A 24,348-nucleotide genomic window follows, 5' to 3' on the forward strand; every position below is an offset into this window, starting at 1 on the left:
CTTTTAAAAAAAAAAGTATTGTAACATTTTTTGTTTTACACTTTCTTCAGAACGAAAATTACTATTGATTGAAACATGATAATGTCATGGAACATTGTCAACAACAAATAACGGTTCATTATTCAATCAACTACTACCCGCCACAGGCTAATTAAAGTCATTCTAATTTGTACAACCCGGGCGCCCGTCGGAAGACACATGGACCACGCCTGCTTGCAAGTGATGAGACCATGGAGGAATGCATTTCCTCCATAATGAGACATAATGCAATTATTTCAACTCGAAGTTTCGACCAGTTTCGACCGATGATAATTATTCATCGTCTTGAACAACCCCAAATTATTTTACTGACGTGCGACCTAGTCAGTTTCCCTTATTGTGGTTTATAATTGGATTCGTAATCAAAAGTTGCATCACAATTCCTCCCTTGGCGTTCGATATTAATTTTTATACGACAAGTAAAGCCCGAATGGCTTCTGACTTGCGCCTTCGGGGAAGATTATTGACAAAAATAGGGAGACCGCAAACATTTGGTCAAGATAGTGCAGTATGAACCAGTGGTCGCGGGTTCACATCCCACTCTCACAAACCGCTTTGTTCAACACTTGTTTCCGAAAACAGAAAACCCTGCATGTAGTTGAATAAGTAAATTTCAACAGAGGGCGCGCTTGACAAGATGAATGAAAAATCTCCAGACTGGTACCCAGTGTTGTTAAGCAGATAATAACGACATGCTAAATCGGAACCCGAACATAATGGCAGTTCATAACAAAATAATTGCACAGTAATCCTGCCACTGCAAAGTCACTTTTGCCCTGTAAACTGTGGACCCCTTAAACGTCAAAGTTGCTTACTAAATGAGTCATTTGATCTTATCTGAGTAGCCACGCAATAAACTGCATTTCGTCAGATTCTCACATGCTATATTCTCCGTTCTTCGACATGTTGTGTTTCTTATTATAGGTACCGTAAGTTACGATTTCGTTTTGATTTTGTTTATTTTTGTATTATTTGTTCATTCAAAGTTCAAAGTTACTCACTATATTTATATATATAATTTATATTAAAATTATCACATGTTTTTGCAGGTTTTCCAAATACTGCTCTATTTTGAAAGGACAACATGCTGTACGTGTTTATGGTAAACACTGGGTCTATGCTGACACTGGACATGGCATTAACCATGGAAAGGTACATAGTTGTTTAATTAATTGAACTGACTGCTAGCTAAGGCGGATAATTGTTCCTGACCATGCTGACACTTTTTAGTTAATGTCACGTCTGCTTTTTCTCGATTACATACTTGACTTGGTCATGTGTGTTTGTTTGTTTAGATGATCTTCCTGTCAAGGGAACTTGGCAAACTCCCACATCACAGGGGAATATAAACGCCAAGCTGGCAACAACCAATCTCTCTCATACAAACATTTTGTTAAACGTCTATCATGTTTGTATACAGATTACAGGTACAGTCTGTAATGCTCCCAAATTTGACACTGGATCGCCAGATCGAGTCTAGTGATATGTCGGGCTGGTATGGTGGTAAACTGAAGACAGGACAAGTCTGGTGATCTTGTGGATTTCCCCCTAAATTTGAGCCCTGTAAAGTGTAACGCTTAAAGAGTGTTTTCACACGTGTAATACATGTAAGGAATGTCCATAAAGAAGATAGCATAGAGCTGTGTGTATGTACTGTTTAAATGCTCTGTGTGGATGCACTCACAACATTACAATTACATATTGACCGGCATCTTTGATGGACTCATATGTAAAGTACACAAGAGTCACGCGCAGCGCATACGTGCATGCACTTTTCACTTGTAAATACCTCAAAGATGGCGGATAATGACGCGTACTGCAATCCATCTAATGATCTATTGTAGGTTTGCATTTGTGTCTGAAATTAACTGTAGTGTATGTTGAATGTTAAGACAGTAGGAAAGTCAATGAGTTGATTTGACGATTTGTTTGTTTTCTTTCTTGATATGACAGTGTACAGAGGCTGCAGGAGACCTTGGCGTTAGAGTATCAGCTCCCTGTGGACAAACAAGTCCTTCTGATTAGCGGAGGTCAGAGTCTTGACCCTCACATCAGAGTCTGTAGCTACAGTGCTGGAACGGTAAATTCATCTCAACTTGATCCTTAATCTTAAATAGGCCCAGGCCTTTATGCTGCGTTTTTGAAAGGGCAAGGGCACCATGACATCCTTGTAAAGGTCCTCGTTGAGGAAATTGTAAATTTCTATTGGAGCATTTCAAGGGCACAAAAAGTCCAGGGTGCAACAAGGCCATCGCCTTGATTACCTCTGTGAATACCAGACCTGTAGGCCTAAATTCTCATTCAGGAGGTTGTGCAATATGAGAACATTTAGTAGTAGGCATGCTCTGTAGAAAATGATGGAATGCTTATCGCTCTGACTTACCTCTCGTTGAGCTGAATATAATGACGAACAGTGGCAGCCTGTCCATTCTTGTATGCCATGTTTGTAACAGTGGCAGCCTGTCCATTCTTGTATGCCATGTTTGTAACAGTGGCAGCCTGTCCATTCTTGTATGCCATGTTTGTAACAGTGGCAGCCTGTCCATTCTTGTATGCCATGTTTGTATACCACAGTACATGTAGGTCTGCCTCAAAACACTGGAAGGGCGGGGTGGGTAAAAACGCCAACTGCCATTATGTCTGCAAAAATTGAAGGAAAATTTAAAATTGTTTTGGCACTAAAAAATTTCACCATAGGCCTAAAGGCCCGGTCCCACTGCAGCGATAACGAGAACAATAACGATCACGACGCAAAGAGAACGCGTTCTATTGGTTGAATTGCTTCACGCAAAATACGCACACGCTCATTCAACCAATAGAATGCGTTCTCTTGGCGTCGTTATCGTTCTCGTTATCGCTGCAGTGGGACCGGGCCTTTAGTCTGTAAAAAACATCTAATAATAATAATTATAACAAAGATTTATAGAGCGCACATATCCACAAAAGTGCTCAGGGCGCTATTACAAAGAAACTTTTTTAAAAAGTATAAAAAAATAAAAACAGATGTCATCAGATGTGAAGTGGTGAGGAAAAAGTTGTTTATTTTGACTAATTATGTACCATGTCTTTAAATCCCTTATAGGATACCAATCCGATCTTTTTGTTTAGTAAGGGCACCATTGAAGCAGCGATCCCACCTATAACATCTATCACACAACAGAGCAGTGAGGAGAAACTCAGATTACAAGTTGAAGGCTTGAAGAACCTTCCTCATAGCTACAGTGCTGTCGTGGCACGTACTCAACTAGCCCTGGTAAACATGTAGAGTCTGGCTAACACGGGACAATCACAAAATTGTTAACATTTCACAAGATTTGGCTTGAAATACATTGATTAAAAGTCACTTGAGTGATTTCCAACACCATTCAGTAACTCAACACCAAACTGTTGGACTCTGATTATGGAGTTTTGCCTGATCCCATGAGTGATTTACTAGGATCCTTCCTCATTCTAACAAAACCCAACACCATTATGGTAACTCAGCAGCCAGACTGTTGGATTCTGATTATGGTGGTATGCCTGATCCCATGAGTGATTTACATACAAGTATCCTTCCTCACTCTCACAAAACCCAACACCATACGGTAACTCAGCACCCAAACTGTTGGACTCTGATTATGGTGGTTTGGCTGAGCCCATGTAAAGCACAATCAGTTTACAAGTGCAGTCCTCAGTTCAACACCCTACAGTAACTCAACACCAAACTATTGGACTATGGATATGGTGGTATGCCTAATTTCATGTATAAACCAAGTTTACTAGTTCAATCCTCAGTCCAACCAAATAAAAACCAACATGATTCTGATGGGTGTTGTGATTTGGGAATGCAACACCAATATTTTCTACATTTTTTAGTTTGCATGGGGTTTAGTCATAGAGTCTTATCAAAGGACAAAATATTCTAAGGCTGTTATGTCTTGTTACATGTGTTAAAACCACTGCTGAATAATACAGCTATTATTGGAGTGAGCCTGAACTTTGTGTATGATATTTTGCTTCTCACTGATAGCAATTCCATGATCTTGCCAAGGAGAATCTCCGATTGTGCGAGGGTCTTGTACATGATCAACATCTACAACAACAAGGATGGATGGCAGTTGTGGCTAATCTCGAAGATATTACAAGGTACAAGTCTAAATTGCAGTAGTTTGTTTACTTTCTTGTTCGTCCGCAAAAGTGTATCGATCAGATTTTTTGTATTCAAAATTTTGTTTTATGCAAGTTTTGTCCCAAACGAGGCTTGTCTATCTAGAACACACGCCTTGCGCAAGAGAGATGCAAGCAAGTTGACCATGAGTTATTTACAAAGATGTTGCTCATTTTTTGCAGTGCTTTTGAGCAACGTGCTGTCGCATTCAAGCAGAGCATGAAAGAATTCCTTGCAGATCGACCTCAGCTTTTGCTCCAGCTGACGGAGTTTGAAGAAATACTGATTCTTCTAGAGAAGACACCACTACTGCCTTGCTTAGTAGAGGAGAGCTGTATTATTAACAAGGAGATATTACAAGACGGTAGCACTGTCTCATTAATGCAGTGGATTAGTAGTCAGGTATGGTGACAAGAAAGAAAGATTAGTCAAAGAAAGATTAACAGAATACCCTTAAACTACACACCCACCCCAAGTGGGCTACACACTTGTTTACAAACTGAGTTCCAATCTTGTTTACAAACTGAATTTCAACCTTGTTTACAAACCGAATTCCAACCTTGTTTACAAACTGAGTTAGAATATTGTTTACCAGCCGAGTTCCAACCTTGTTTACAAACTGAGTTCCAACCTTGTTTACAAACTGAGTTAGAATATTGTTTACAAACTGAGTTCCAACCTTGTTTACAAACTGAGTTATAATCTTGTTTACAAACTGAGTTCACACTTTGTTTACAAACTGAGTTAGAATATTGTTCCAAGTCTGATTGACGACCTTGTTTACCTGAGTTACAACCTCTCCCAAACTTAAGTGGCAACCCTGTGCCGAACTAAGTTCTGACCTTGTTTACAAACTGAGTTACAGCCTTGTCCCCGAACCTTGTTACACTAAGAAGATACACCGATCTCTCCCCCTACTTACTACAGGACCAACGAAGCACACTTGAGCAAATGGCACAGCAGTGTACAAAGAGCCTTGACCAGTTCAATCAACAGGTTCTTGATGCTATGTCAACAGAAATCAACAAAACTCTGGGTAAGTTTAGACAAATCTGTTAATGATGATTTTATAGAGCACCTTATGCAGAAAATAGTGCTTAAACAACTTTCTGGTAAGCAGAATTTCTTTTTATTAGAATGTCTTTGTTTTGTTGCTACTGTCAACAGGTGATGTAAACAATGGGAGCATGAAGGAGGTTAAAGGTCTGGGAGAGAGGTTGTTTGGTTTGGAGCAACTCCTCACCAACGCACAGAAGGTCTTACAAGAACAAGCTGAGATGGCACAGGTATAAGCCCGACTATCTGACATTACACCTCAAGGCCCAGGCCCTTCCAGATACTGACCTTTACAACCTGCAAGTTTTCTGCCAAATGTACCTTTGACCTTGCATGACCTACAGTGGGTGCGTTCGATTAGCTTTCCTTGGTTGACCCCTTGGGTGAGCCCCTGACAAGAGCTAATCGAACGATCACTCACCATCTCATGGTAACGTCATGCACCTCGGGCCAGCCCTAAGTGACCCGTTCCCCAAGCAGGGCACTGGGGACTGACCTGGGTGAGCCCCTGGAATGACATCAAAGCTATTCGAATGTACCGGGGACAGACTGGGGTCGACTCGGGGAAGTTAATCGAGCCGCACCAAGTGTAGTTACTTACATATAACACTTGCTCGTGTGTGTAATATCAGTCTGGTGTCTGTGGTTCTTTGCATGTCTATCCACTGAATCAAAGAACAGTACCTGTCTTTATCCTTTTGTAGTGTTGATACAATTGTAGCGTTTTATCTACTTGCATGTAAGATAATTTACTGAGATAATCCAGTAATTTCATTCTGATTCTGCAGGGTTTTCTTTGAAGGTGGAACCAGGTAATGTTTTAGTTTGTATGCTTTCTAATCAGGGGATGGTACAGAATCAGACTCGAGCCAGTAACTTGAACGACACGTCCGTACTACCGGATCTTTGCAAGAGTCACCAGCAGCAACTGACTGTAATGTACAAGAAACACTGCCAACTTGTTGAGATAAGTCGACGTTGCCAGGCCGCGAAGGAGGAACTCTGTCATAACCTTCACGTCCGACTAAGGTAAAGGGCCAGAGAAACATGTAAAACATTAACAAGATCAACAGGGTCAAATTTCATGGCTCTGCTTATCGTGAGCAAAGAATCAACGCTTACGGAAGCAGGAAATTCTTTGCTAACGTCATGCGTATTTCATGGGTTAGCGGGGAATTTTGGTTTGTGCGTTTGCGTCCTCCAGGTTACTAGGCAATCTACGCTTACACAGCTAGCGCAGAAATTGGGCACTTGCTGTGCAAGCGTAGAATGATGATTGTAAGTGCAGAATTCGGCGGTATGTTGAGCCTTGAAATTAAACCCTGATGAGGAAGCTGATATTTGCCATACAACTAAAATGAAATGACCTGCCTCCAAGTAAGTATACACTGATAACTACAAACACAGCATTCTCTGCTGCATGGAAGCTTTGACTCTGTGAAGCTTCCTTGGTGTATCAAAAACAATGTCTTGTTACAACAACAAAAAGTGAGAAAATAGAATTAGCCTTTGCAAAGTGCTTACCAACCAAAAGGACCTATGGTATAAATGCAAAAGAATAGTTAATGGCCTGACGTTTCAACCATAGCAGAGTCTTTCTTGAAGGCTACATGACAACACAACAAACATGAACAGGTTACCAACTGTAAAGCTTTTTAATAACTAATGTTATATTTTTTAATTATTGTAAATTATGCCGCAATTCAGCGGTATGCTGCGATGGCATTTTTGAATAAATAAACCATAAACCATAAACAACTGTAACATAAGCAGTGAAGTGGAAATACATGAATAGAGAAAGAGAGACTCAGAAAGCACACAGTAAAAGCAACTAACAACAACAAGTATTAGACTCGGTATGTTAATGACTTGACCTGTCTGTTTATGCTGATTTTTGTCTGTGCCAAACTTGCTCTTCAGATGGATCATGTATGTAGAGCAGCAGATAAGTGCTGTCCATAGTAAGATGCTAGTCTATCATGAGAACCTTAAACGTCTTAGAAAGCGTCTTGAGATTGTCCGCCAAGTGTATGCTGCCCCCAAGCTGTACGCTTCTGCCATTGTAGAGGTGTATCGAAGGAGACTGTATTCTAGTCACTTCACTGCTGTAAGTTTCTTGCTATTTTATTTACAATACAACATGTTAGGCTATTCGTTCAATTGTTTAAACCTTTAAAACCTAAAATAAAATAGTTACTTTTATGGAAGATATCTTCCCAAGAAATAAAAGCTATCTTAATATCTTTTGATAAATGTCCAGATTATTCTTTTACATTTGTCGACGTCTCAACTCTCAACTAAAAGAAAATGTGCTGAAATGTATTTCTGAAGTTCCATGGCCTTGGTTGAAAACCCTGACCCAGTTTCCACTCAGTCTTGAGGTCTCGGGCAATAAGCTGCTCTTATACGATACTCCCTTGATTCACCCTCGGTTAAACACAGTGCCATTATTTATTCAATGTTCTATCAGTGGGCTGGACAAGTTTGCGATACGTCCTTAGCAAGCCACCAGTCAGAGATGGCCAAAAGGAGAAATTTTGCTTCAAGTATGGAACGCCACTTTCTCAATGTGCTCTTCCCAGGCCTGGTTGGGGAAGTCCCACCTACTTTTGCTGTAAGTAAAATTTCAGTTTGTGTTCATCACTTTCCTCTCAATTGTTACCCGTAGCCCTTTGATCTAAAACCCCTGTATACCTGTTTTACATCACTGTTTTCCCATATTTGTGGGGTGGCGTGGTCAAACACGCCGGATTTAAGCTTTGGGTGTTATTGATAAGCTGAGTATGGGTTTGAGTCACAGTTGTGACACTTCGATCCATAAACAAGACACTTAACCGTTATTACATCGTCCTTCAGATGGGAAGTAAAGCCCTTTGTTCTGTGTGTTGTGTAACGCAAGTACAAGAACCCAGTACATTTTTCGTTAAGAGAAAGGGTTCGCCCTTGTGTTTCTGGCAGTCGTTACTGAATGTGCGTCATTACCTTGTATGGTGCTACAAGAAATTAGTCTCAGAATTCATAAAAACTTCAAAACCTGTTTTAAAAAATGTCTCTCTTTGCTCAGCGCCTTGAGTGCCTTAATACTCCAATAACCTAACCATGTTATTACAAGTAGTGATTATCCACTTGAGACGTCAGTTTGTGTCTTGGCATTATGCAATGATGTCATGTGACAGTTGAGATGATGACACTACAGTGATGAAATAGTTACGATGCTTGTTCACTCAAGGCTTAATGTGGGCAGATGACAACTCATCTTTTAACCTCAACAAAGCGGGCCCTTCCAAAGTCCAATGACATCATATTTATATTAAGGTCAATTTTGTCTTCTTCATTTTTTTCAGACTACACAACCAGAAGACTTTGACACCCAGCTTCCTGAGATCAAAGATGCTGATATCACCAGCTTGAGAGAGAAACTTCCAGAATTAGCACACATCCTTAAGTAGGTTCTCTCTTGCATGTTAAACGGAAACTGCAATAAGTTCAGTAATGTACTCTTTTACCATTCAGTATCAATCGGTTTTGAAGGATAGATGAACTATGTCAGATTTTCGTATGACATCATCTGGTGAATGCATCTTCACAGTACACAGTTGACCCTCTTACTGTCTGACCATTCAATATAATCCACTAAGGTTTTGAAGGATAGATGAACTATGTCAGATTGCCGTATGACATCACCTGGTGAATGCATCTTCACAGTACACAGTTGACCCTCTTACTGTCTGACCATTCAATATAATCCACTAAGGTTTTGAAGGATAGATGAACTATGTCAGATTACGGTATGACATCATCTGGTGAATGCATCTTCACAGTACACAGTTGACCCTCTTACTGTCTGACCATTCAATATAATCCACTAAGGTTTTGAAGGATAGATAAACTATGCCAGCCTGCAGTATGATAACAAGTGATGAATGCATCTTCACAGTACACAGTCAACCCTCCTACTGTCTGACCATTCAATATCATCCACTTAGGTTTTAAAGGATAGGTAAACTATGCCATCCTGCAGTATGATAACAAGTGGTGAATGCATCTTCACAGTACACAGTTGACCCTCTTACTGTCTGACCATTCAATATAATCCACTAAGGTTTTGAAGGATAGATAAACTATGCCATCCTGCAGTATGATAACAAGTGGTGAATGCATCTTCACAGTACACAGTTGACCCTCTTACTGTCTGACCATTCAATATAATCCACTAAGGTTTTGAAGGATAGATAAACTATGCCATCCTGCAGTATGATAACACGTGATGAATGCATCTTCATAGTACAAAGTCAACCCTCCTACTGTCGTGCCATTCAATATCATCCACAAAGAATTTGAATGATAGATTAACTGTGCGAGTATGCATTATGGTTTCATGTCATACAGTATACACAGTACAAATATGTACACAGTTAGTTCTGTACATAGTTGTACTACCATACACAACCCATGTAGTTAAATGGTTGGCCAGCTCACCAGAAATAGTAATCGAGAGTAGGATTAAGTAAACAAATTATGCACTAATAGAGTCGAGTTAAACTTCATCAATTACATTCTAATTAGAAAGACAAAGAACAGCGAGTGACACATTTGGACAAGAGTCTCTTCAAATATGGAGGTAGAGCAGTGAGATGTGAGGAGGTCTTGCCGGTTCATTTGCGCCAGGATTGTCATCATAAGCCTTGTAGAGGTACGGTGGCCACTACAGGAGTGCACTGTTTGGTTTAGGTGTATACAGACAAGTTTACCCAAACCAAAACGTGTTATAGTAATGTGTCCATCGTATCTCAAAATGGCTTGTTGACAGACGGTGTGCACTGGCAAGGTTCAATATTATTATTATTATTTGCTGATTTTCTAATTGTTTTATTCTTACAGGCTGCCAGCTGAGCAGACAGACTTGGGTTCTGAATGTGCCCTATCTAAGGCGTTATTACCAGCTCTCTCTGATGAACAAACACAGACCAGTTTAAACATACAAGGAATAGAAGAACTGAGATCCATTGAGACCGAAGGAACACAAAGTGATGATGCAAAGATCTCGACCACAGATCGTACAACTCCAGACGGCAACATGCTGAGACCAAACTCTCTCCCAGCAGGAGTAGAACTGTCATCCATAGATTCAAGTAGTAACAGAATCGCCGTTCCAGAAACTCTTCAATCCTTGTCATTTCGGCATGTTGACAGTTTTGTTTCAGCGGCCACCACTCCAGACTTAGAACTGAGTCCTCTGGACATGTCTACCCAAGGGGAGACACCCTTTGCGTCGTTGCTGACGGCGCCTGAAGGGAATTTTTACTCGGCTGTAACGAGCCCCTTAGATGACACGGATTCACTATCTAAGCATCCTATTAAAGACAACTCAGTTTCAGAGTTTGTTGAGAAGGTCACAATACTTCAGGAAACTATTCAAGAAAGAGAAGCATCCTTAGAGGAGAGTCAACATCAAATTAAAGAGATTCAGGATCAGTTGGAGAAAGCGGAGTTAAAGTTAGCATCAATTAAAGATGAGAGGAGCTTGTATGCAGATCAGTTGAGGATTTCTCAGACAGGAATGAAGTCCATTATCCCCAAAATAGAAACCTCTGTCCACAAACTCAAATCAGATCTTACTGAAATGAGAACTGCTGTAAAGCTTGATCAGCGTGCATTCCATGAAACAATTCTCACAAGCGTTTCTTCCGTTAAAAGTTTTTGCGGCAAGGTACAATCCCTCGTCAAAGAAAGAGAAGAGGCTGCAGTAAGCGAAGCAGTGGAACTTCTACAAGTGCAATCAGATACTAAATGTAATGACTTAATACAAGACCTGGAGAGAGCCAAGGAAGAGGTTGAATTGTGCAGACGAGAGCTTCATGATGCAGGGGAACTATTAACAGAGAAAGAAGCAGAGCTTTCCACACTGAAAGAAAGAAGTTGTCAGGAGTTGCAGGAGTTACGATCCCAACTAGAAGAGCAGCAGAAAGAAAAGTTGATCGTCGTCAAGAGTAAATCAGAAAAGGATATCCAGGAGCTCCAGAACACTGTCAAAGAAAATGAAGATGCTATACGGATGATGAGAGAAACTGCGGAGGAGGAAGTTACGATGCTTCAGAATCATCTGGCAGCAGAGAAAGAGCAAGCTCTAAATGCTTTGAGAACAGAGCTGAAGGAGAAACACAACCAAGAGCTGGATGTCAAGCAGCGTCATCTCCAAGACACACAGCTGGACGAGCTGGCTGAATTTAGAAAGACCACAGAACTCAAAATGGATGCTGCTTGTGAGGAGTTAATGCAATCCTTAAACAAAGCCAAGGAAGATGAACTGCATGATCTTAAGATGAGATTGGAATCAAATCATCGGGATAAAGTCCAACTGCTGTGCAAAGAACTTCAAAATAAGCTTTTACAAATCAAGGAGATCCATGATGAAACTTCGGAGGATGTTAAACAAGAGTTACGCTCTGTCCGCATTCTCCATGAACAGCTGATTGAATCAAGTCATCTTAGAATGACGGAAATGGAAGAATCTTTCACCACGTGTACTCGCAGTGTCTCGGAAACATCTGAAGGGAAACAAGAAAGCGATGAGCAACTTGGAGATGTTGCACAAATGAGTAGCTCTGTTATGAAAACTTTAGACCGGGAGCAGGTTGGCATGGTGGCAGAGCGCCAGCAGGCATTTAATGAAGCGGTTTCCAGAGTGGCGGTCCAGAAGGATAAGACTATCGAAGAACTCAGGAGGAAAGTAGCGAAGCTATCGGAACATCAAAATCGAAACCAAGGTATGATTTGGTAAACAGATACTGTGAGTTTGTGAGTGGATGGGAGCGAATGTAAATACCTAGTCTCATTTTGCGTTGTGAGAGTGCTTCGAACAGGCAATAAGTCAAGTTGTCATGGAAGATCATGTCCCCCAGTTTCATAAAAATGAGGCACTCGGTGTTTTCTTTAACTCTCACTCGGATCCTTTTTGTTACTCAGTTCTAATAATGAAAATAGTGGCATTCATATCCGCCACTCAGTGACACTGATGGTGCTCCAACATCATTATCCCTGGTCAGTGGGTCATTTATTTCATTCCTTAAACCATCTCAGCTACCTTGGGAGTAATAATAATAAATAATATTTATAGGGCGCCAAAATCCACCAAAATGAGGTGCTCAAGGTGCACAAGAGGGGGAACCACACACAGCAAGGAAAATAAGACAAATAGACCAGTTATATATAGGCGAGATTAAACAAAGTGGTTTTCAACTTAACCTTGAAAGTATTGATGTTAGAAATATTGCGGATTTGTAGAGGCAAGTCATTCCAGAGTGTGGGTCCAGCATGGAAAAAAGACCTATCGCCCCATGACTTGCTACTCTTAGTAACCTGTGCTTATCTTCACCCATTTTACAAGCTAGGTCGTATTTTGTCACATCAAGTAAAAGGTCACTGTGTAGCGCCCTCGTGTGTTTATATTTAGTCAGTCAGTTTGTTTTACCATCGTCTCGGTTAGTTTACCGATGTTAAATAATCCAAGTACAGACACAGGTAAGATTTACCCATAGAAGGTTACCCATTTGTCTCTGTTAAATATTAATCCAATGCCAGCGTGGGTTTACTTGACAGTTCTTGCACTCGGCATCTTGCCATGCAGATCCATGACCTTTAACTGCTTTTACATATTGACAGATACTATAGAGAAGCTTCTAACAGATAAAGGGGACATTGAATCCGAGCTGACCAAAGCCCTGCACCAAGCAAGACAATCTGAGAAGGAGCTTAAAGTTGATGTTTTCAGAAAGGAAGCCCAACTGACTGAGCTTCAGCAGAGATTGGATGCTGCTTCTGTTGCAGGCCCTGCCCAGTTACTTGTCTCCAGTGAATGGTGAGATATGTCGGAGCTTCAACTCTGGCCACAAGCAAGTTTTAGAAGCCCAGATGTTGATCATATAATTATTGAACCAGAAAAACAGGGGTCAACCCCAGGCCTACTCTTCCATGATTAGTGTTCTGGGTTATTTTACATGCACTACCAATCTTAGTAAACTGGACCAATGGATTAATGTCCCATCCAAAGGACGAAGCATATATGGTAAAGAATCTTGCTCAAGGACAGAAGTGCCAAGACTGGGACTCATACCCACACTCTGCTAAATCAGAAACACCAGAGCTTGAGTCCAGGGGTCGATTTCACAAAGAGTTAAGACTAGTCCCAACTTAGGACTAGTTCTAGTAGATATTCAAAACTTATGGCTAGTCCTAAGTTAGGACGAGTAACTCGTCCGAGTTAGGACACTCGAGATAAGACTAGTCTTTGTGAAATCGACCCCAGTGCTCTCAACTGCTCTTTCAAGACATGCCACAAACTGATATTATTTGAAAATGTTTTGGGTGTCTTTTCCAGTGATACAATGGTGACAAAATCGGCTACAGAGGGCAGGCTTCAAGCCTTACTGAGGTCAAAGGAACAGGAGTGCAGTGCTCTCAAACATCAAGTGGTAAAAACAGTCTTGATATTGACTTAAACAATCTCTGACTGTCTGACCAGTCTCTACTCTCTGTGATGTGTATGTTAGTCTGAAATAAGATATCATGTGGCGAAGGTATCTATACAGTACACTGTCAACCCTCCTACTGTCTAACCATTCAATACAATCCACTGTGGTTTTGAGTGACAGATATTGACTATAGATTACAAGTTTTTGGAGAATAATAAGAAGAGGAGGAGGGTCAACTCTTTGTGTGCATAATACTTTATAATAGTAAATGCTTGATCAGGGCCAAATTTTATAGAGCTGCTAAGCACAACAAATTGCTTAGCATGAAATTTCTGCATCGATAAACACAGGATTACCAACCAAGTTTCCACATGATTTTCAGGATGAGCAAACAACAGCTGAAAACCAGTAACAAGCAATATGCAACAAATTTGGTTGGTAATCCCGTTTTTATCAAGGAAGGAATATCATGCTAAGCAAATTTTTGTGCTTAGCAGCTCTAGGAAATTGGGTCCTGATGATGAGGATGATGGACCATTCTTCTGACTGTCAGTTGTTCTCGATAAATACTCCCCGTTTGTTTTTAAGATAAGTGTATTCAAATAGGTGGTTTAATTTACGTGAAGATTGGTTTTAATGAAGTGTTGTTTTTTGTTCATCAGATGCAGCTACGGGTTTCATCAAATTCTTCGACAAGGACAGAGAAAATATCCATTATTGAGTAAGTGTAAAAACCAGAAGATCTCTCCAAGAATAATTCAAATCCCAAGGCCAAGTAAAGTTTATGTTTCTCTCTATAACTAGGACAGAACAAATACACATCATTGAGAAAGTTTTGAAAACTTAATAAATGTTCATGACTATCTAAAAAAAGAAAGACTTATGAAAACTGTTCAAGTCATGACCAGGTCTGATGATTCATTATTGTATCAGACCTACTACAAAGTCCACCATAGTGAGTGACTAGAGCGGGATGTGAACCGACCAACAAAAGATATTGACAAATAATAGGGAGACCACCAACATTATAGCTACATAGCTCCGTTGATAGCACGTTAATCCGGTGATTGCTAGTCCCACCCTAGTCAAGTTTTCTTTGTTCAACCATAATTCAGGAGACATACGCCTTTTGCGGATAGTTATTTTTTTAACTTTAATGCTCTCCTGGGCACCCCATCGTTGTTTTACTTTGTTTTCTTAAATATTTTTAATGTGTGCATGTGCTTGTGAATGTGTTTGCCCAAATAAATATTATTATTATTATGAATTCTTTCTTATTGTCTTACCTCTTAGCATCAGCGTTGGAGACTTGGTTCTCATCTTCTTTGAGGAGCCTAGAGATAACTACGTGGTGTTCAGTATTGAACCGACTCTTTACTTCGTCCACTCCGAGTCACTGTCAGGTCTTGATCTGAAGCATCAAGCATCCGATGGTCCTAAGAGGTAAACTCTCTTCCATTGTCCAAGGAGTACCAACTGAAATGATAAAGCCACACTCTTCATGAGTGATCACATTGTACTGTATTCGACTCCAGTCATGAAACCCATCTCTTAAATGCACTGTAGAGTAGAAGATTTATTAACTTAAAAGACTAGAAAAAAACTTGCTTTGCCTCTCTTGATTTTGAACATTTAGGGTTAGTGTTGAAATTGACTTTTATTTCCGTATGTACATGTTTGCAGGCAGTGGATTATCGGCAGAGTTACGGACAAAGAGTACTGCCAAGCCAAAAAGGTGAGCCCTTAATTTTAAAAGCTGTTTTTAACCCTAGCTTTTATTTCTTGTTTCACATTAATTCAAAAAAAATAGAAGCTTATCAGCAGGAAATATTTGTGGGCAGAATTGTATTGCAAAGTATTCTCAGGCAATAGTGAATGTAATTTTGGGTTGAATAAAGACAAAATTGACAAGAGTGGGATATGAACTCGGCTGCAATCGCTCTATTCTAAAAGAACTCCCAAAATTCAGTAGATAAACAGCGGACAAGTTCATATTGAACTCTTTAGTTTTTACAATTCCATAGTTTCTCTGGGAACAATCTATACAGCAAAACACTATCAATCAATCAATCAATCAATCATTCTATGGCGTGTGACTGCAAACCGATTATAAAGATCTTGGATTTATAATTGAATGAGTTTTTATCAGATTACTGACTGCTGCTTCTCTTTTTCAAACTTCTAGGCAAATAATCGCTTCAAGGTTGCCATAGGAACCAAGTTCTACCGTGTTAAAGCTAAGAGATACGATATTAAGCAAGAACAAAGCACGACCAATTAATCTGGAGAATCTGTTACAGTAAAGCATAGGACTGATGTCAGGGTTTTATTCACATACCTAATCTTTGTCCAGAACCTTGTCTACTCTAGTTGTAGCAATAGTACTTAAAAAATGGAACCAGACTATTTTTGTACCAGCCTCGGTTTGGGTACAAAGAGTTAAAGGGTAGAGATACAAGATGGTCGCGCTGTGACCTAGGTATTTACATATCAACCTCACTTCAAAGTTATCAAAAATCGCCTTTTGTGCCAGACACAGAGTTAAAAGTATGACTAATGATAAACACTCGGAGTTAACCTGAAATAATATGTACCCAGTTTACCTCATTCGTGTACCCCGTTTATACCTTAAATGTGCATGTACTTTGTAGATAGTATACCCAGTATAAACCTTCATTATGTCAGATGATAACCTAAATACTGTACAAATGACCACTACAGCATGTTTAGTGTGATAGTGTAAGACTTTAAGGATGTTCCATCATTGCAAATCTGAATGTCAGAAAGCTTGCTCAGCCTCTTCAGGCCGTTTGTTTAATATCTTTGCATGTAACTGCATAGCCCAGAATCGGTTATTGTCCTAGAAGCTGTAAGCCGCAAAGTCAGAAGCTGTGAGCCTTAAGCCAGAAGCCAAAGGGTTTAATGGTAGTGTCTATTATGGTAGCTTTGATGGAATAAGGAAATCGGTGACACATAATGTATTCTTAACTGTAGCTTGTGATGCACTGCATACACAGTATCTTTTGTAATAGTCTTGTGAACCAAACCAAATGAATGAAATAAATGGGAATGAAACCCATTACTTTCCACGCTCTTAAGCCGATTTCCTGACCATGAGAAAACCCAGTTTAGGGAGAACACTAGGTGGCAGCAGACTGATCTTATTTTTTATAGTTCTGAGCATTCACATGTCTCCAAAAAACAATTGATATACTTTGTAAGTCTGCTGCCACCAAGCTTGAGTGATTTTATAACTGTACATTGTACTCGGTTTCCCAAGATTCATTGGGGTATAATTAAACGATGGCACTTGAGCATATGGGCTGTATGAATTAATTGTAGGGTCTTTCGATTATGCTCAAAGTAGATACCAAATCGAAAATGTCCGAGGGTCAATTTCACGAAGAGTTAGGACTATTCAATTAGGACTAGTCCTAGGAGATATTAAAAACTTAAGGCTAGTCCTAAGTTGAGATAAGACCAGTCTTAACTCTTTGTGGAATCCACACCAGCACCTACAATATACAAATGTAGAAGACACAACTATACTCAGGGCCTTGATGGCCACTGATCGCAGGACAAAGTAGACTTTCACTAAACAAATAAAATAGCGCATCAGAAAGACTTACCTGCTATCAGACTGACAATAACCATCCACAAATATTTTGAGAAAAAATGTTTTTCTTCCGAAAATAGAATTACAGGGATGAAGATGTGTGGTACAAAGTATTTGTGGATGCAGTTATTTGCATTTTGAGAGGATGATGTTATGTAACTTAATTGAGGCAGTAGTGACTTGAAGATTTGTTTTGAAATTGTTGTGCAATAAATGCACCATTAATAGTATCAATATAAATGGTTTTGTTTCTTTCATTTAGTGGATCTGGTGTACTCCCCATCTCAATATTATCCCCACTCTGAAAATGGAAGAAGCTGAACAAGAGATGAAAACAACTGAGACACAGTTAACCCAAGGTTATCTTCAGTAGAGTATGGAGGTAGCCTCCGTGCATATAGAGCCTGCCCCAGACGCTTTATGTTACATCAATTAAATCAATTAAGAAGGCGACTTGTGCTTATAGATTGTTTATGGTCTACCACAGAGAAAGCAAACTGCACGGGACTAAAGAGAGCGAAGCAACAATACATAATTCACCCTCGCATATTAATTCATTATTTAATTTAATATTTTAAATTAATTTGGGGTTGAACAAAGAAAATGTTACTAGAGCAGGACTTTTGAAATGAAATTGTCAGTGTTGTGTACATTAGAATTAAAATCAAACGGTTTCAAACTTTGCCTTTAAAAATAGGACCACGATGATTTGGAAGTCATGTCTTGGGTCTATAAAATACCCCTTTCACACAAATAGCACTTCGTGTGAATAGACAACCATGTTTGGACTAAGGTCTCTTTAGAAATTAGCCATCTTTTATGGGCGGTAAACATAATTGTCGATCACGAGGAGCATTTGGTAACATTTCATAGCCGTGCTAAGATTAAGCAAGGGACCCGTGTTTAATTGCTCTCGTGTGAAAGGGCTTTATTTCATGATATAGGTCTTGTCCACTGATGCATCACTCTGCATCAATTATTTCACTGCAATAATAACATACTACTTCGACTGTTGACTGCTTCTGTCACGCGAAATAATTCATTATGCAGGGCTCAAGGCTTGCGAATAAGGAACTATGCCTGATTGCTTGTGAATAAGGAACTGTGTACACAAGCATTCGTTGATGTATGCACTGTTTATTTGACTGTGTAGACATAATGTGGGCGAGATTATTAGATGGTCGGGTGCTTGGTGGTAAATACTGATGTAGATCAGGGCTGCAGAGAAATCTGGTTATCTCTTATATTTAATTTAGTACATCTCATCACAGTTAAATGACATGAGTGCATTTTTTTTTGGAGACCAAATAAATCTGATCTATGGTTTAGGGTACTATTTCGCGGGTCTATATGAGTGCGGGTCGCAGTGGATGGTTTTGTTCCAAGCATGGAGGAAGGAAATGCTGGAGTTAGTGGTGATTTATTTCACTGTCTCACCTTTTGGGACCCCGGTTCGATTCCCTATTTGAGCGACGGCTTATCTCGGATACCTTTAACTCTAGCCCTGTGTACCGTGTCTGGTAAAACCGGCTACAAACACCATCTCAAAATTTGCCAAGAGGGTTACTAAAAACTGCGCTTTGTCTGCTTCCTTTGCAGACGAAACATTTGGTGTTTAATCAGAAAGTAAGATACTTTAGCAAGACAGTTCTCTACAAGAACAACTTTAACCTGGCAAGTAGAAATACACAGCCGCAAACCATAGACATGAAATATTAAATATGGGCTACTAAAACGTATTGGGCAAGTAAAACGCTTATACGAGCCCGATTTACAACAAAGGTAATCTTAAGGCCTGCCGTGAGCCCAGTGCATAATAGTCCTCCTGCTGCTTATGTTCTCCCACGGAGGTTGAACCTCCATGTTTCTCCGTTTAGGGTCTACCTCTAAAACTGAAAATTCTTGCTTCGAATTATAGTGCTTCAAAGTTTTGAAGGTGAGTCTGATTTTAAGATAGAAGACTCTTGACCCGCTGAGAGGCCCTTGATTCACGTAAGTGTTCCATAAAATCCTTGACCTTGTCTTCAATCTTGAAGGAAACTTTTAGACAGGGATTGATTTGATGTTTCCATAGTAATTCAGAATAAAAAACTCATGACTCAATAAATGTTTGAATCTGGACAATTTGAGACTGCTTGCTCATTTTCTCTTGCTCACACCGAGCACGTACATACAACCTTAAGAATATATAGGTCGGTGAAATGGATAGCATCGCTTTGATCTAGCTGGCTGGGCTCACTAGAGCCGTAATATAATCATTTATGCAAAAATAATAAAATGGCATGTTAAAACATACATGGGGATCACTAGGAGCGTTGTTATTCTGGACTGATAATGCAAACGACTAGTACTGCGAACAATAAGCCTACATTATATTAATTATTCTATGGCAAATAAATTATTTTCTCAAGTGGCTGAAACCGTATATAGGCGCATGCTATAACATGATAGTTCACTCTTCTTCGTATTCTATAAAAGACATCGGACTAAATGAGTGACGTGGTAACGATATACTGCAGTGCTGCAAGCCGGGCACTAGATCAAACCACGAACCGACCACGGCATCAAATTCAGTAAATTGACATAATAAGCCGGTATTTCAAAGATGCTCGTGGCTCTATCACAAGCACAGGAATGTATCAACATTATGTATCTGAGAGACTGTCCTAGCAGTGTGTGACGGACGAGAAGTGTGCGCATGAGTCCGGGTCAGTGATGCAAGTGTTGAAACTGGTTTCCCGCGGTTAACCTCATCGTGCGCGCGTAGGAGTGGAAACAAATCGACGTGTGGATGATGCATACAACTAGCACTGCCAGGTGGATATGATCGTAATGAGGCAGTCCTTTACGGAGAGATGGCGAGGCTACCCATCTCTTATTATAATAACTACCTAGTATTCATGTTGACATACACAGTATGTGGCGTTGGAGGATTGTGAGAAACAATATATTTACGGACGTCACAAGTGTTGTTTCTCTGTGTATGTGCTCAGCATCTCTTATGTTGGATTATTAGGTTTAGATTTACTCGTTGGGGATGTGACAAGGAAAGCGCTGCATGGTGTTAATAGTCTATGTGTAATTGTACTCACTAATCGCTCTCTCATGGATGTCAACATAAATCCATCAATTCACTTTGAAAAGATGGTAATTATTTTCCAATGGAAAGAAGACATAACATCGAGGATGCCACTCTATCGTGGGGGATGATGTGTCAGGAGAATATTGGAGAAGAGTGCAACTCACAAACAGCACATTAAAGCTCTTTAGTTATTGCTTGTCTTAATAACATTGTTTTAGGAATGAAACTGGAGTGTTTACAACAACACTGCATTACATCACGCGTTAATAGCTTTCAAATTGATCAGGGGACAATCAAAAAGTCATCAACAAGCCATGGCTGGTGATCTAGTGGCATGGTTGTGTGGTGGTGGAGGTATCAACCAAGTAAATGGTTCATCAATAAATGACACCATGCTTGATGTTGTACTGAACAATTCAACATCCCCTACGACTACCACTACCTATACAGGGGATCCAATGTTATACATCTTAGTTGTTCTACTATTCTACGCTACAAGCATCACTCTCTTCATGGTAAAGTACATCAAGAAACAGAGCGAGGAACAGCAATGTGACAATGACTATAACACATTTGTTAGGATGGAGGGTTTCGACCAGAAGTTAATGGAAGCAAAGAATGTTGCGGCGATGCGATTGAAGGAGCTGGCATGCGGGAGAAAGAAACCTGTAGCGGGTGGGCAGGAAAATGTGAAGGATAAAGTCCAAGATAAAACGGAGCATAAAGTGACGGAGAAAGTGCTTACAAGTGCGGTTTGATACATTGGTGAACGAAGAAGTTCCATGCATTCTTTAAAAATGACAAAAAACAAAAAACATGCCATGTGGAGCCGAGAGGATCACAAAGGTGTCACTGCTACAGTGGACCCACACCAGGGGAGGATCCTGTATTTTCCAAACCGGGGGTAGGGGGGGGGGATCAGAATGAACGAGCGCGCCAGGCATAATTATGCGGGGCCAAATTTCATGGCTCTACTTACCTAAGCAAATAATCGGCGCTTATGGAAGAAGTGAATTCCGCATTTACGTCAAGCTTATTTCACGAGTTAGCGGGGAATTATATTCATAATTATGGCTGTGTACAACATTGGCACTCCTCGCTTACACAGCTATAATAAGCGCAGCCAACATGGTTTTGAGTCTATCCAAATATTATCATAACCATCATGTTAATGGGAAACGTATTAAAGGTCGGTCATCGTATTTCGAGAAAAAAGAAAAAAGAAAAAAGAAAAAAATATCTGCAACCTGTTATGTTTGGCGACCGGGGTTCGAGTAGGCCTACGGTTTGTCATAATAATGTTGTGTTCTATTTAGCAAATGGTAACGGGAAGCTTTCATGGTGAACACTTCAGGTTGTTGCAATATTGAGAATATATCGAAACGGGAATATTATAAATTATTTAAGAGTTTTTCTCAGAGCTGATGCATTTTGTAAAATAATTAAAATCGCTGTATATTATTTAGCATCCAAGAATACATTGTAAATAATAATAAAATATAATATCCACTTTTGTTTAAAGAAGGGGAATCCAATGTGAGATTAATTTGTGTGGGAACTTTAGTTTTCCAATAGAATCCTTATGAAAAGTGGAAAATTTACAGCTAAAGCGGAAAAATGTCATTGTATTTCACCCTTTTTTGTTGATATCAAAGTAAACGTTTTAGATTCTTCCTGAATATTGGTATTCGATTGAAACGGCATTGAAATTGAGCTTTTAAATGTCGCATTAGTTCCTCTTTGGAATGTAAAAACCCATTGTTAAAACCCATTGATATTGGTGTCTAATAATATTTTTTCAAATTGCGCTCGGGGAGACTATTGTATAAAATGACATTATTTACAGCATTTTCTCCCACTTTTCTAATGACTCTGATTGAAAGTTAATACATCACTGAATGTATTTTTGAATTTGAGAATTGTTATCATTAAATCATGACCAAAATATTACTATTTTATAACCAAGCACCTTAAATTTTCAAATCCTGTTTTGAACTGCAGGTGTGACATTTTGGGGGCACATTTTAATGATGTAGGCTAATCTGAACAATCGTGTGTCTAAAAAAAAAAAACACACCTAGGCCTATATACTTTAGAAATGGCTGTCGAATAGAAAATATATGATTCTTTGGGAAAAGGTTTAGATGTATATGGTTAGCTTATGGATTCAACTTTAATATGATACCAAAAAGTCCGAAAATAATCCATGCTTGGGTGAGCACCGCTCACGAAGAATAAGTAGCCGACATCTTGGAGTGAATTTTGTTAGCTCTAAAGGACTAACCTCTCGCAAACTAGAAGGCTAATTACTGTGCAACCTATTTGTCACATTATCCTTCACAAAAGTCAGCGGTGCTTTCGTAATCATTAATTATTTTCGGATTTGTTTGTGTCATATGAAAGTTGAGTCCATAAGCTATCCATACATATAAACCTCTTTCCCCCAGAATCATAGTTTTTATTCGGCAGCCATTTCAAAAGTGTATAGGTTTTTTTGAGACACCCTGTAGTTTGAATTTCCTACTCTACATGTTCTGCATAGTTTTATTCTTATATTTTTCTTACTGCAACTGGTTCTAAAATGCCCTTGTAATGGGATGCAACTTTCTCCAATTTTATTAATTTTTCTACATTGTTTGCTAATAATAGATACAGTGTAGGCTAATTTGGTTGTCTATGTACTAAGATTCATAAAGTAAACATCCATCGCCCTACCTGTATAAAAACCACCCAAGCTATATAACAAGACAAAAAGTGCAATGAGGAACTTGAAGTTAGCTGTTAGCATATCCCGAAATGCTTGTTTCTTTAAGAGAATCTGAATTGTTACAATATTAATCTAAAAGTTGTGCATCCCTTTTCAATAAAAAGCAACCTTCCTTGCGGACCATAAAAATAAATATCAAATTAATTATTGTATTTTTATTTCAGGCCCTATACAAAGGAAACAAAATGACGTTTGCACTGTCAAATGGACCCAACGAGGTACCAATTTGTCTTCATTTCATAGTCGGCCATTTCATGAGATACCATTATAAGGAGGGTGATTGATTTGGAGTAAAATTTTATAACAAAACTGAAACAACAGAAACATCTCTTCAATGATTTTAAATTTTACACCACAGCTATAATAATAGCAACAACCAAATTGAGCTTATAGCTCCATTAGACCATGGAGGAATAAATTATTCCTCCATGATTAGACTGACCGTATCCACTGACTGCATGCCGCCGCAGCTCGATTTACAAAGCATCCAATTTCCCTGCAGTTAATTTTATGGTAATTACTATCCGGTATGGCGTTCATCACGAGGATGAACAGTCTGCCATTCCGTGCACAGCTACCCTTTTGTCAAGTCATTCGTGGCGTAAACAGGGGAGCGACTGGAATGGGAGACCACGCGCGCGAAGCGTCGTCACTCGCGTACGTAGTCTCTCGTTCCGGTCGCTTGGGATCGCGGCGCTCCAGCAAGCCACGTAGGGCTTGACAAAAGACTAGTGCACAGTCAGATCCATGATTAATTATAATCAGTTATTAGTTGGTAGACATTCTAGAGCCACTGCAGACAGTTTTGCTTGACCTATCAACTTGCAATAAATAACAATACACAGAAGGTTTTAAGGGACAATACTTTAATAAATAATGACTTTTTTCTTTTGTCTAAATCTTGACCTCTATTCATACACACAACACAGCTAATCATACTTATAGTTTTGCCAATAACATTTCAGGATGTGGTAAAGTGTAAATCAACTACAAAAATAAACCTGATGAAATATTGAGTTTCACAATAAAACACACCATCAAGAGTTTGGCTTGGAGAGGGTATTTTCAAGTTAACAATTATAAGCACAGGGCAAATTTAACCCTTCTGAAGTGAAATCGCCCCAACAAAATCTTTGTTTAAAGTTATTAAATAGAGGGTCTTTAAAGGCA

At 39.4% G+C, this 24,348-nt stretch overlaps 1 protein-coding gene across 2 annotated transcripts; it reads left to right on the forward strand.

Annotated features, from left to right (window-relative positions):
- Window positions 1-776: 776 nt before the first annotated feature.
- On the forward strand, window positions 777-17,535 carry LOC117303085 (RB1-inducible coiled-coil protein 1-like). 2 transcript variants are annotated; one of them, XM_033787158.1, is made up of 19 exons: window positions 777-963; window positions 1,089-1,191; window positions 1,993-2,119; window positions 3,122-3,292; window positions 4,049-4,164; window positions 4,369-4,588; window positions 5,114-5,222; window positions 5,354-5,472; window positions 6,087-6,271; window positions 7,163-7,349; window positions 7,713-7,856; window positions 8,587-8,687; window positions 10,124-12,009; window positions 12,905-13,100; window positions 13,620-13,713; window positions 14,376-14,434; window positions 15,007-15,156; window positions 15,397-15,448; window positions 15,899-17,535. In XM_033787158.1, exons 2-19 carry the CDS (start codon window positions 1,124-1,126, stop codon window positions 15,992-15,994), a joined length of 4,080 nt encoding a protein of 1,359 aa, XP_033643049.1. In that variant the 5' UTR covers window positions 777-963; window positions 1,089-1,123; the 3' UTR covers window positions 15,995-17,535. The 2 variants fall into 2 exon arrangements, with proteins under 2 accessions (XP_033643049.1, XP_033643050.1); XM_033787159.1 differs by having other exon boundaries at window positions 777-958; window positions 1,087-1,191.
- Window positions 17,536-24,348: the final 6,813 nt, after the last annotated feature.

Source organism: Asterias rubens, chromosome 19, assembly GCF_902459465.1.
Source record: "Asterias rubens chromosome 19, eAstRub1.3, whole genome shotgun sequence".
In the NCBI taxonomy this organism is placed as follows: domain Eukaryota; kingdom Metazoa; phylum Echinodermata; class Asteroidea; order Forcipulatida; family Asteriidae; genus Asterias; species Asterias rubens.